This window comes from Malus sylvestris, chromosome 6, assembly GCF_916048215.2.
Source record: "Malus sylvestris chromosome 6, drMalSylv7.2, whole genome shotgun sequence".
Lineage (NCBI taxonomy): Eukaryota > Viridiplantae > Streptophyta > Magnoliopsida > Rosales > Rosaceae > Malus > Malus sylvestris.
In genome coordinates, this window is record NC_062265.1 from 21,218,549 (window position 1) to 21,230,374 (window position 11,826).

The 11,826-nt window shown below is 37.7% G+C and overlaps 1 protein-coding gene across 1 annotated transcript; it reads right to left on the reverse strand.

Annotated features, from left to right (window-relative positions):
* Window positions 1-4,892: 4,892 nt before the first annotated feature.
* On the reverse strand, window positions 4,893-7,868 carry LOC126625011 (1-aminocyclopropane-1-carboxylate synthase-like). Its single transcript, XM_050294088.1, has 4 exons — window positions 7,369-7,868; window positions 7,147-7,278; window positions 6,880-7,040; window positions 4,893-6,221 (listed from the first exon to the last, which is right to left on the reverse strand). Exons 1-4 carry the CDS (start codon window positions 7,537-7,539, stop codon window positions 5,222-5,224), a joined length of 1,464 nt encoding a protein of 487 aa, XP_050150045.1. The 5' UTR covers window positions 7,540-7,868; the 3' UTR covers window positions 4,893-5,221.
* Between the last annotated feature and the right edge of the window lie 3,958 nt (window positions 7,869-11,826).

Sequence of the window (11,826 nt, forward strand, 5' to 3'; positions counted from 1 at the left end):
AAGGAAATTCAACAAAGCTTCATGAATGGAGGACAACAACAAATTCTCAAAAGCTTCACACTATCTTGATCAAGATAGTGTGAAGCAAAATCAATTCATGTTACCCAACAAAAGCTTCAACTCCAAAGTTAAACCTACAAAGCTTCAACTCCAAAACTTCACCAACAAAAGCTTCATCAATGGAGGACAACAACAAATTCTCAAAAGCTTCACACTATATTGATCAAGATAGTGTGAAGTAAAATCAATTCATGGTACCCAACAAAAGTTTCACCAACAAAAGCTTCATCAACAAAATCTTCAACTCCAAAGCTTCACCAACAAAAGCTTCATCAATGGAGGACAACTACAAATTCTACAAAAGCTTCACACTATCTTGATCAAGATAGTGTGAAGCAAAATCAATTCATGGTGCCCAACAAAGCTTCAACCTCAAAGCTTCACCTACAAAGCTTTAACACCAAAGTTTCACCTACAAAGCTTTAAAATATATATATTTTTTCGAAAATTCGAAAATTCGGAAATTCAAAAATTCAAAAATTCAAAACAAAAAAAAATTGCCTATGCCTCCTCATCTTTGGGCCTAACAACTTTCATAACAAATATATATGAAGAAAGAGTTTTGGGCAACCACTTCAAAAGGAAATGCCTTCGTCAACTCCCTCGACCAGAGACTTGGGGGACTCTTACCATATGCTACTGCACCTTGATACTCGGAAGTTTCACGACTACTCAGTGTCTTGGATTTTTCAAGTTTCCAAACGAGAAGTTTTCCTCACTCGAGAAATTAAGGGAGCACTACCTCAACCTACATGCTTCACTCACAAAGCTTCAACATACAAGCTTCAACAAAAGGAAAAATTCAAAGAACTTAGTGAAGAAGGCCTTTGTGTATTTAACACAATAGGTTGAAATGAAACAAAGCTTATTTATTGATATCTCTTATAAGTTACAAATATGTACATATACATGAATCAAAATAAACAAACAAGAAGGAGTCTTCACAAAGGTTGCTCAGGAGAAGTCTCAGCAGTCGGCAGAGCCCTAGAAAGAGGAGGCACCAGAGGGTGATTTAGGAGCCTCAGTACTAGGCAGAACCCCAGAAAGATGAGGCACCGAAGGTTGATCATTTGGAGCTTCATTACGCAGTACATCCCCAGAAGACGAAGGCAATAAATGCCTTTGGAACAAACCCACAAACCTCTAATGATCAAGTAAAATCTGACCATCAGATTCCTGCAGCTGGTCGAGCTTCCTCTTCATGTTTGTAGCATAGTCATGTGCGAGCCTGTGCAACTGTTTATTCTCATACTTGAGCCCTCTGATATCCTGTTTGAGACTTCTCACTTCAGCCGCCAATGATTCAACTTGGCGGGTTCAAGCAAATAGGCGTTGGGCCATATTAGACACAGAATCTGCACACTGAACACTGAGAGCCAGAGAATCCTTAACAGCACAACTCATCAGACCGTTTGGAAAGTAGTCTGTTATCTTTGAGAGTGAGAATGTTCCTGGCCATCACCGCAATGGTCATATCATTCTTCATCACAGAGTCCTCAACGGTAAGAGAACTAGTAGGGGATAAGAATGATGGGTGCCATATGTTGTCTTGAGAAGGCATGGCTGCCTCTTCACCAAAGTTCAAGTCAAAACGGCAGTCGGATAGGCCAGACATTCTTAGAAATGATGAAGGAGAAATGAGGTGCAATAAATCTCTTAAGTAAGGGGAAAATTCCTACAAAAAATAACTTTCTGAATGTACTTCTTGCACACAATTGGTGCCCTTATAAAAGAAAGGGCAACATGGCCGTTGGTTCAAAAATCGAAGAGGCACCACTCTCCGGATTCCGAAGAGACACCATTTTCTACACGCAACATCAGCTTCTCGGGTACCACAGATAACTTTGCCAAAGATCTCTGACAAAGTTTAGACACATAAATTTTGAAGGTCCAGCTACCCTACTATTACACACAAGGGTAAAGGAACAGCACCACTGCTTGATAACTAAAAAGTCCTAATGTGTGTCAACCTCCGTGCTCCATGGCAAGGCAGACTAGCAAAAATGCCTAACCTTTACTCACATTTGAGAAAACACTCACAACAAGATTGCTTGCTCAAAAATCGAAGAAGAACCACTCTCCAAATCTAGAGAGCCAGACTCCCAATAGGATTACTTTCTAAAAAATCGAAGAAACACTGCTTTCCGAATCTCAAGAGTCAGACTCCCAACAAAATTGCTTTCTCAAAAATCAAAGAGGCACCGTTCTCTGAATCTCGAGAGCCAAATCCCCGACAGGATTGCTTGTTCAAAAATCGAAGAGGCACCGCTCTCCGAACTTCGAGAACCAGATTTCCTTGGATAAATCTTGTCTACAATCTTCACACGCAACATCAGCTTTCCAGATACCACAGACCACTTTTTCAAAGCGCTCTGACAAAGTTAAAACATGTGAAGCTTGCAGCTCCCACTACATTGCTATGACCAAGAAGCGTAAAGGAATAACATTATTACTTGATCAAAAATCGAAGAGGCACTGCTCTTCGAATCTCGAGTGCCAGACTCCCAACGGGATTACTTTCTCAAAAATCGAAGAGGCACCGCTCTCTGAATCTCAGGAGCCAGACTCCCTACAGGATTGCTTTCTCAAAAATCGAAGAGGCACCGCTCTCCGAATCTCGAGAGCCAAATCCTCGACAAGATTGCTTGTTCGAAAACCGAAGAAGCATCGCTCTTCGAACTTCAAGAGCCAGATTTCCTTGGATAAAGCTTGTCTGCAATCTTCACACGCAACATCAGCTTTCCAGATACCACATACCACTTTTTCAAAGTGCTCTGACAAAGTTAAAACACGTGAAGCTTGCAATTCCCACTACATTGCTACGACCAAGAAGGGTAAAGGAATAGCATTACTACTTGTTGTTAGGGAGACTCCTATATATGTCGACCTCCATCCTCCACGGACAGGCAGACCTGCAAAAATGCTCAACCCTTCCTTATATCTGAGAGGGCACTCCCAACGAAGTCTCTCAAAATACTCAGCTTCTTTTCCTCCTAATAATACCTCTGCAAACAAGCCACACCAAAACAAGAGTATCTCATATCATCAGGGTTAAAATCAAGAGTATCCCATATCATGCTTTTTCCCTGTCTTTTCCTTTGGCCTTGTTCTTACCTGCAAAACAAGGAAAAAGAGAGCAATCAGTCAACACTTGGAATCAAGCTTCTAGTCAGAAACTGACTGCCTGGAACCCCTTGCCTGATTACTTACCTGGCATTGCTCTCGAGTACTCATTTTCAACATCTTATGCTTCTAGAAAAGATACCACATCTGCCTAAGGAACAGATAAGGCAAGTGAGAAGGATACAAGGAAGCATGTGGAGATAAGCGCAATAGAACACGTGCCAATTCATCTATTACTTCGTCAACAGCAAAAGTATCTCATATCATCAAGGTCGAACGCACTCTTGATTTGATGGACTTGTTTTGACCCTCAAATTCTTGAGTCGGCCTTATACTCTAGAGGAAACCAGAAAACCCTCCAGCCCAGTTCAAGAATAAGCCTGTGGAAAGTTACTTATTCAAAAGAAAAAGTATCTCATATCATCTCTTCTCCATTTGCTTCTCCTTATCCTTGTTGTTGTTTACGACACAATAAGAAGGAGAACAATCAACCGGAAGCTGAAATCGAACCTCCGATCCAGGTTGCTTGCTTGGAAGTCTAATATCTTACCTTGTCTGTTACCTCTTTCGGCAAATCTCCTAGCTCGGCGACTTGGGGGACTCCTACTATAGGGTTTTGTATCGCACTTGACCAAGCCCGAAACTACAAATAAGCTTCACGTGAAATTAATACATTACCTCGTGCATCTTCATCGATTAAAGATACCACCCCTGGATAGAGGAAAAGTACTTCCAGAGAAGATACCACATCTACATATGAGACAGATAAGGCAAGTGAAAATGATACCACACTTCGGTACTTAGAAGTTTCCTGATTACTCAATGGCTTGGATCTTGCAAGTCCCCAACTGAGGAGCTTCCTTCACTCGGGAACTTAGGGGAGCACTGTTTGTACCATACTTGACCAATCCCAAAACTACTGAGCACCAGTCAACGTTATACTGTCAAGGACCCAGAAGAGTTTCCCTCCAACCAGAAGGCCAATCACAGTGCAACACGTGTCGACATCAGAAGCCAATCATAGCGCGACACGTGTCAACATAAGAAGCTAATCACAATATTTCCTAATGTTATTTGTACTACATCATTCACTAGTACTCACTAAATGAGAGCTTGAACCTATGTACTTGTGTAACCCTTCACAATTAATGAGAACTCCTCTACTCTGTAGACGTAGCCAATCTGGGTGAACCACGTACATCTTGTGTTTGCTTTCAAGTCCCTATCCATTTACTTACTTATCCACACTAATGACCGGAGCAATCTAGCGAAGGTCACAAACTTAACACTTTCTGTTGTACCAAAGTCCTCACTAATTTTGTGCATCAACAATGATATATATTTTTAGATCCTTTAATTTGAACTTTTATTATTTCTAGTCACTTGTTATAATTTAGTAGTATTTCTTTTAGCTTACTGATCCGAAATGGTTCTTTTAAAGTTCAACTTTTATGAATTTAGTCAATCCAATAAGTCTGCACCCACCTTGACAACAGCTCTATCGAATTCTCTTCTAAGTTTCATCGTTTTTTGGCTCTTGGAAACTCAAGGCTGGCCTTGTCAAATAACCCGTTAACCCGCCATACCCACCTGAAAACCTATTTTTTATTTTTTATTTTTTTATTTTTTTTAAAAGAAACAACTGATATCAAGCCGCGGTTATCCATCATATAAATGATTTCATTCTTATTTTCTTCTTCACAATAATATTGATATAAAACAATCAACAATAAATTCAGTTTCTTGTAAGATAAATTGTTACAAACAGATACAAACTTTTGTCGTACAAAAAACAAATACAAACCTTTTATTGAGGTGAAAAAAGAAAAAAATGAACTCTTGAGGTAAGACTTAAGAGAGAGGGTATAAAATGAACCAACATCTAAAATCCCATTGTGGCATTTAGTTCTTTTCCTATGAAAGAAGGTATCCAACACTCAAAATTCCACAAGAAAATAATGAACAAATTTTAATCCAGAAACTAAGGGGGAATTATGCATCATGATCAACATTTGTAGCTGGGAGATCAGTCACTTCTCTAAGTGGCTCGAACAAGAGGTGACTGGGGTATCGGCGTATGAGGAGACATCATGCACGGAGACATCATGGTGTCATCCATTCGCCGAGACTGAAAGCTGAGCCTAAGGTTGCTTTGCCATAACCTGTTGCTCTTCCTCGGCACAATTGCTTCCTTGTCCTGTAGCACAAAGGTTCGGATTCGTGTCAAAGCAACTTCCATGGTCTTGTCATCCATGTTGGCAAAGCATACTCTGAACCAGCCCGGCTCGGGGCAGTGAAATGAAGAACCTGGTGACACATTGAGCTTAACTTCATGGATTATTGTACGCCACAACACCATCTCAGCTTCAAACGTCTGCTCCTTGAGCAGCCTACGCAAGTCCATCCATACAAAAAGACCGCCATTGCTCTTCAAGCAGCTTGTGCTGACTTGAGCAAGCCCCATTGTGAAGCGCATGTGCCTTGTTTTCAGCCTTTTAGCACTTTGTGCTATAAATCTCTTCACAAACTCATTGTCTGACAGCATTGATGCAATCAGATGCTGAGTTTGTGTCGAAACCAATCCAAAACTCGACATCTTTCGTGCGCAATTAACGACAGCGTCATTGTAGGAATATACGATGCCAACTCTGAAGCCAGGGAACCCCATGTCTTTTGAAAGACTGTACACAATGTGAATAAGATTGCGGTTGCATCCGATGTTTTCCTCTATGATCTCGGCTATGCTTATGAAACTTGGCTGACTGAACACGGTGGCAGCATAGATCTCATCGCAGACTAGATGGATTTTCTTTTCGTTGATGAATGTCACTAGACTTCTGAGGGTGTCTCGGTCAAGGACAGTACCTAAGGGGTTTGAGGGGTTAGTAATGAGCAAGCCCTTCACTCTGATGTTTGCCTTCTGAGCTTTCTCATAGGCAGCTTCCAATGCTGCTCTGGTGACTTTGAAATTGTTGGAGCTGTCACAGGCAACCGGAATCAGTTGTACTCCCGTTCGCCATCCCAAATCTCGATCAAAACTGTAATAAAATAGCAAACAAATTTAGCAAAATGCTGGACAATACATGTGACTGTTGTGAATAAGTCAACTTTTTGTTGTATAATTTCATTAAAATGCTTTCATATCCTCTAAAGCACTATCCTCGATTCCAACTTTGATGCCTTAACAGTTTTCATCAGAAAGATTTTACCACCATGGAAAATTCATCCTAAGTTGGAGGACTTATCTATACTCCAATTCGCCAATGGGACATCCCAAACTAATAATGCAATATGTTTTAACTCTCATGCGTGGCACCACCGCATTATTGACCATGAGATGTCATATGTTGTGTAGGTAAGAATTGAATTGTATAAGAAACCAATTAGCTAGTACCAAGAAAGGGATGGATGCATTTACAAATAATAATGTCCAAAGTTTGAACAGTTGTAAACTGTCCTTTTGAAGAAAATGGACCTGCTTTTTCCCCAAGCATCTTTTTCCAGTTTGTCAAATTGCGGAACTTAATGCATGGTTCTAAAGCAATCTGTTGACCACCTAAGGCCAAGTTGGTCCAAAAATGATAGTAAATTAAAGGCCAACATCCACTTTTTAATTGCTAATTGTGGTATTAAACATATTATTAATTATTTTCTCTCTTCATCATATCAAACTTTTATAACAATATACTAACTTACCCTGGATAATAAGGAACGGGCACAAGAAATGCATCTCCAGGATCAGCCAAGCAAAAGGCTATCATCTCATGAGCTCCGGTAGCTCCTCCGCTCATAACAATCCGGTCTGCATCGAATGTGACACAATTTCCTCTCACTTTTCCCATAAAATTTGCAACAGCCTGTAGATTATTTCACCAAAAAACTTGGTCAATATATAGCCAAAATATTAATGAAATATTGCTAATTAAGATTATTGTATTATTGTAATATTACGTCAATGCATACATTTCTAAACTCTGGCAATCCATGATAATCCTGAAATATGGCTATGTCCTTGAATTCATTCACCCCTGCTGCTGTGCAAATGGAGGCTTCTGGATTGTTCAAAATCCACTCTTGGATCAAATCAAAACACATCTGCAGAAAGGAGAAGAAACCAAGAGTTAATTTCTTCAAAAATTACCCAACTTAGAAAAGAATTAAGTTTTCGTTTTTGGACATTCTTACTTGATTTTCTGCAAGACCCATCTGGATAACCCCATTAGGGTTCTTGGTGGGATGAAAAGGATCACTATCATAAGCCTTCCACCCATCAAAGTATGGAGAGTTTTCGCCGTGGCCATTGCCTGTTGCTATCTTAGACAACAGTTGCTGTTGGTTGCTCAAAGTAAACCCCATTGTTTAAATGCCTAGAAAATCCTCGCAATGCGGTTAGAATTCTGTCAAAAGTGTAAGGAGAAGAGAGGAGCTAGAGGTCTAGGTTTTGGGTAGTCTTACTGTGCTAAATGGTTTTCGGCTTTCAACGTTATTATGCAAAGCACAAACAAAAACCGGATGTGTGATTTAGTTGAGGAATGCAGGTTCTTCAATGGTATTTATAAAGAAAGTCTGGTCTCAGATGGCTATGAAAAGTGAGAATCTGATGAAGCTTCCTATGAACTTTTGAAGGAGCAATATGGTTGTTATTCCTTAAACAGTATATATGAGATATAACCAGGACTTTGAAGAACACACACTTTCTTGGTCACTTCCTTTTTGTAAGGACAGACAAGGCTAGTTTTGAAGGTTGAGGATCCTCTACGGGCAAAGAGGATCCTGGATCCTGTTTGTGAGGATTCCAGGGATTCTCATATTTTATCCGATCATTGTATATTTTACGGTCTCGGGTTCGAGACTTGGGAGCAGCTTCTCCATAAAATTGGGGTAAGGCTAGCTGACATTCACCTCTCCCAGACTCTGCGTAAAGCGGGAGCCTTGTGCACTGGGTACGACCTTATTGTATATTTTGCGGTCAATTTTCGTTAGATACTGTTTTTGTTTAATTTTAAATAAAAAAATTCATTATAATTTCTGACTGCACCATTACAGTGAACAAATAAAATGTAAGGATCATCACAAAGAGGATCCGGTGCGGATGGATCCATATCCAGTTTTGAAGGGGACTTTCAGCCATCATCAATAAATTTCCTGTTTAATATTCTGGATTAATCTGGTCTACATTTAGTCAAATCATCCTATAGGGAAGTTTGTAGCAAAAAAAAACAATTTTATTAGATCAAAACAGCCTATAATGCTGATGTGGTATGATAAAATTACTTTTTAAAATTCCTGTTTCATACGGATAACGTGATTTTATTGTCTCAACACAAGTTTTTTTCAATGTTTAGACCCACCAAAATTGCATCACATGATAATCCATTGAAATTTAGGGTTGGTGTCATGTTACTAGAGACTCCCTAAAGTTTCGGCGAATTATAAATTATGAAACATTTGCCATTCCTAAGCATCAAGTAGTAGTTGTCAAGATTTTCAAGTAATCTTCAGTATGAATGGGATACACGCATGCTTGGTTTTATCTTGAAATCTGGATCGAACAGAAAAAACATCTTAGTATACGTGGTCCATCTAGAACGTACAACTTTTGATCCCATATACATTAAATTCACCAGTTCTTTTTTTTTTTTTTCTGGTGGAATAATGCACCTCAGAATTGCTTTTCAACCAGATTTTTTAGAGTGCTAGTGGGTTGGTATCTGAGTCATATGATACGAGGCAAAACCACTAGCATTCATAGAATTTCTTGCTGGAACCCACCTCTGCTCAGCCTGGGAGTGTGGGTGTTTACTAAAAAATAGAAGGTTGTTGGTAGACCGTGAATTTAAATAAATGATTAGATGAGTAATAAGCTACCAAAAAAATTCCGTTTAGTTTGCGAATTAGAGCTATGAGATTGGGTAGGAAATCTCAATGTCGTTGTCGAGAATCTAATACCTGAAACAAATATTTGGTGTTAGGTTAGGTTATAGCACATGGTGTCACTCCTGGCTCCACCCTTGCCTCTAGCAGATGATAGTGCATGAAAGGAAATTTAATGAAAACGCACACCCATTTTTTTCTTTTTACATATTCTTATTTAATCATGTTTGTTGATTATGCTTAATTTGTTCAATTCGATAAAATTAGAAACGAGCATGAGAGTTCTATTCTTAAGAAGTTCATTTTGCAAACTCCATTCATTGGTTGGTTCTATGGGTGGATTCAATCAAGAGTTTTAGGGGTGAAAGTGGATCAAACCGAACCGTGTCCATTTTTTATTGATTCGGGACCATTTTAATGTATGGCATATTTCTAAACGAAGACTATTTGAGTTCTTAAATGCAAAAAGTCAATTTTTTTACATAACGGCATAACATTATTTTACTATACAAGCAAAATAATCTCAACTGTTCATTATCTTTATTATGAACAAAAATATCATCTCTAGAAAAAATCATTCGATTGTGAGACCGTTTAATCATCTCTGTGAATCAAACAAGTTGACTTTTAATCATGAGAATATTGTCTGGTACCAGCCGACCGTCAGTTGTTCAACACATGATTAAATAGTCTCCATATTAAATGATTTTTTCTAAAAATAATTTTTAGATAATAATCAAGAAGATAAACTGTTCAAATTACGACGTACATACATTGAAATAATGACACATCGTCATATATAATAATAAAAAATAAATAAATAAAAACTCCATAAAAAGTTCATTCCGCGAACCAAACAGGCTCTAAGTTCGACTCCATTCTTTGATTCACTTAAAAAGAATTTAAAATATGGGTGGCTATCCGCTATTATTGTCATTTTTGTCAACGATATAGGGTGGCTATTGCTAACATCATCGGTCAAGGTTTGAGACTTTCTTTGGTCAGCATCTCCAGATGGTAAAAAAGATTACTGCCATCAGTGCAGCAGAGTGTATCGTTGAACGGGCTTTGCTTTGCTTTGTTTGGTTACGGTCCATTGGTAGTGGAAAATATTTTCCCATATTTTTTGTCAAAGGTCATAAGTTAGAAATTGGAATGGTTCCACCTCCACGTGGGGAGTTGAAATTTTAATTCCAATTCAAATCTTTGCAAAAGGATCCCTAAACAATATTAATTAAGGAACTCTAACGAAAAGCTTTTGGTACTATTCATTTTAATGAAAAACCATATTTTTATACTAAAAAATCAATCATGGTACTATTCATTTTACCGTTTATTTTGTCTTTATTGTTAAAACTCAAAATTTTTAAAATTTTTTTTTATTAGTTTTCCTTATTAATTAAGCAGAAAATTGATGTCCATTGTATCGCTTTGAAATGGTCGAGTCCGGTTTGAGTAACTGGCTCTGTCTTCTGGGTTTGGAACCAATTTAGTCATGGATATTCAAAGATTGTTCGCCTCTCCTCTTCCCACATGGTTTTCATTTGTTTGTTCTTTTAAATTGTGAAAACTTTGAATAAATAAGAACACTTGAAAAAAGAAAACCTCACAAGAGATATATCCATGTCACATGCTATAAAGATTGATTCGTGTAAGAAAAATTCAATTCCCCATGGGGACAATAACTCACCGAAAATGACTTGTGCACTCTTTTTTCTCTTTCTGCGCATTCATGTTTATGTTTGTTCTTGAAAAAAATTTGAAATATCATATGAACTTATATGCATATATTAATTTGTCATATGAACTAAAATTTTAAGCGATTTGTCATACTAACTTTTCGAAATCATTAATTTGTTATCTTACCCTAACACCGTTAAGTTTTTCATCCAAAATAAATAATATCATCCAACTTTACCATGGATTGAAAGATTTCCCAATAACTAAACATTTTTTAGTCGTCTTCGCTTCAAATCACAGAAAATTGAGTGCAGGTTGTTCCTCTTTTCTGAATGGCAAACCCTTAGATTCTTGTATATTAGATCCACCTCCTCTTTATACTTTTTTTTAAGAAACCCTAGAATTATTATTGTCGAAAGCAACATACTAGAAGAGTGAGATATTAAAATATCCGAAATAACCCTGAACACAATTTGTTTTGGATTGAAAACTTAACGAAGTTAACAAATTAATAATTTCGGAAAGTTGGTATGACAAATCGTGAGATTTTAGCTCATATAACAAATTGAAAAAGAAGTATAAGCTCATATGACATTTCAAAAAAAATTCTCTTTGTGCTTTCCTGTTTTATTCAATTTGAAAGTCATAATTAAGCAAATGTGTGGTGAGAAGAAAAAATGTGTATATAAATCATTTCTCTAGCTTGGTGGGAATTTACAAGGTCATATTTATTTATGTTTATTCATCATCTTTGGTTTATTCAATTCGAAAGTCATAACTAAACATGTGTCCCGAAAAGAAAAGAGGCGTGAGAAAGTCATTTTCCTAACTTGGTGGGCATTCCACAAGGTCATGTTTATGTCTGTTCTTTCATCCTCTTTATTTTATTCAATCTGAATGCCATAACGAAACAGATGTGTCATAGGATGAAAGAGGTTTTTAAAAATAATTTTCCTTAGTAGGAACCCCACAAGGTCACCAAGGTTCAACCTCAATTTCTAGCCTAGAAAATTTAGGTTCTAACCCATAAACAATTTTTCTCCTCCAATGATTTTGCCTTCAAATTTAAACCCGAAATTATTAAAGAAT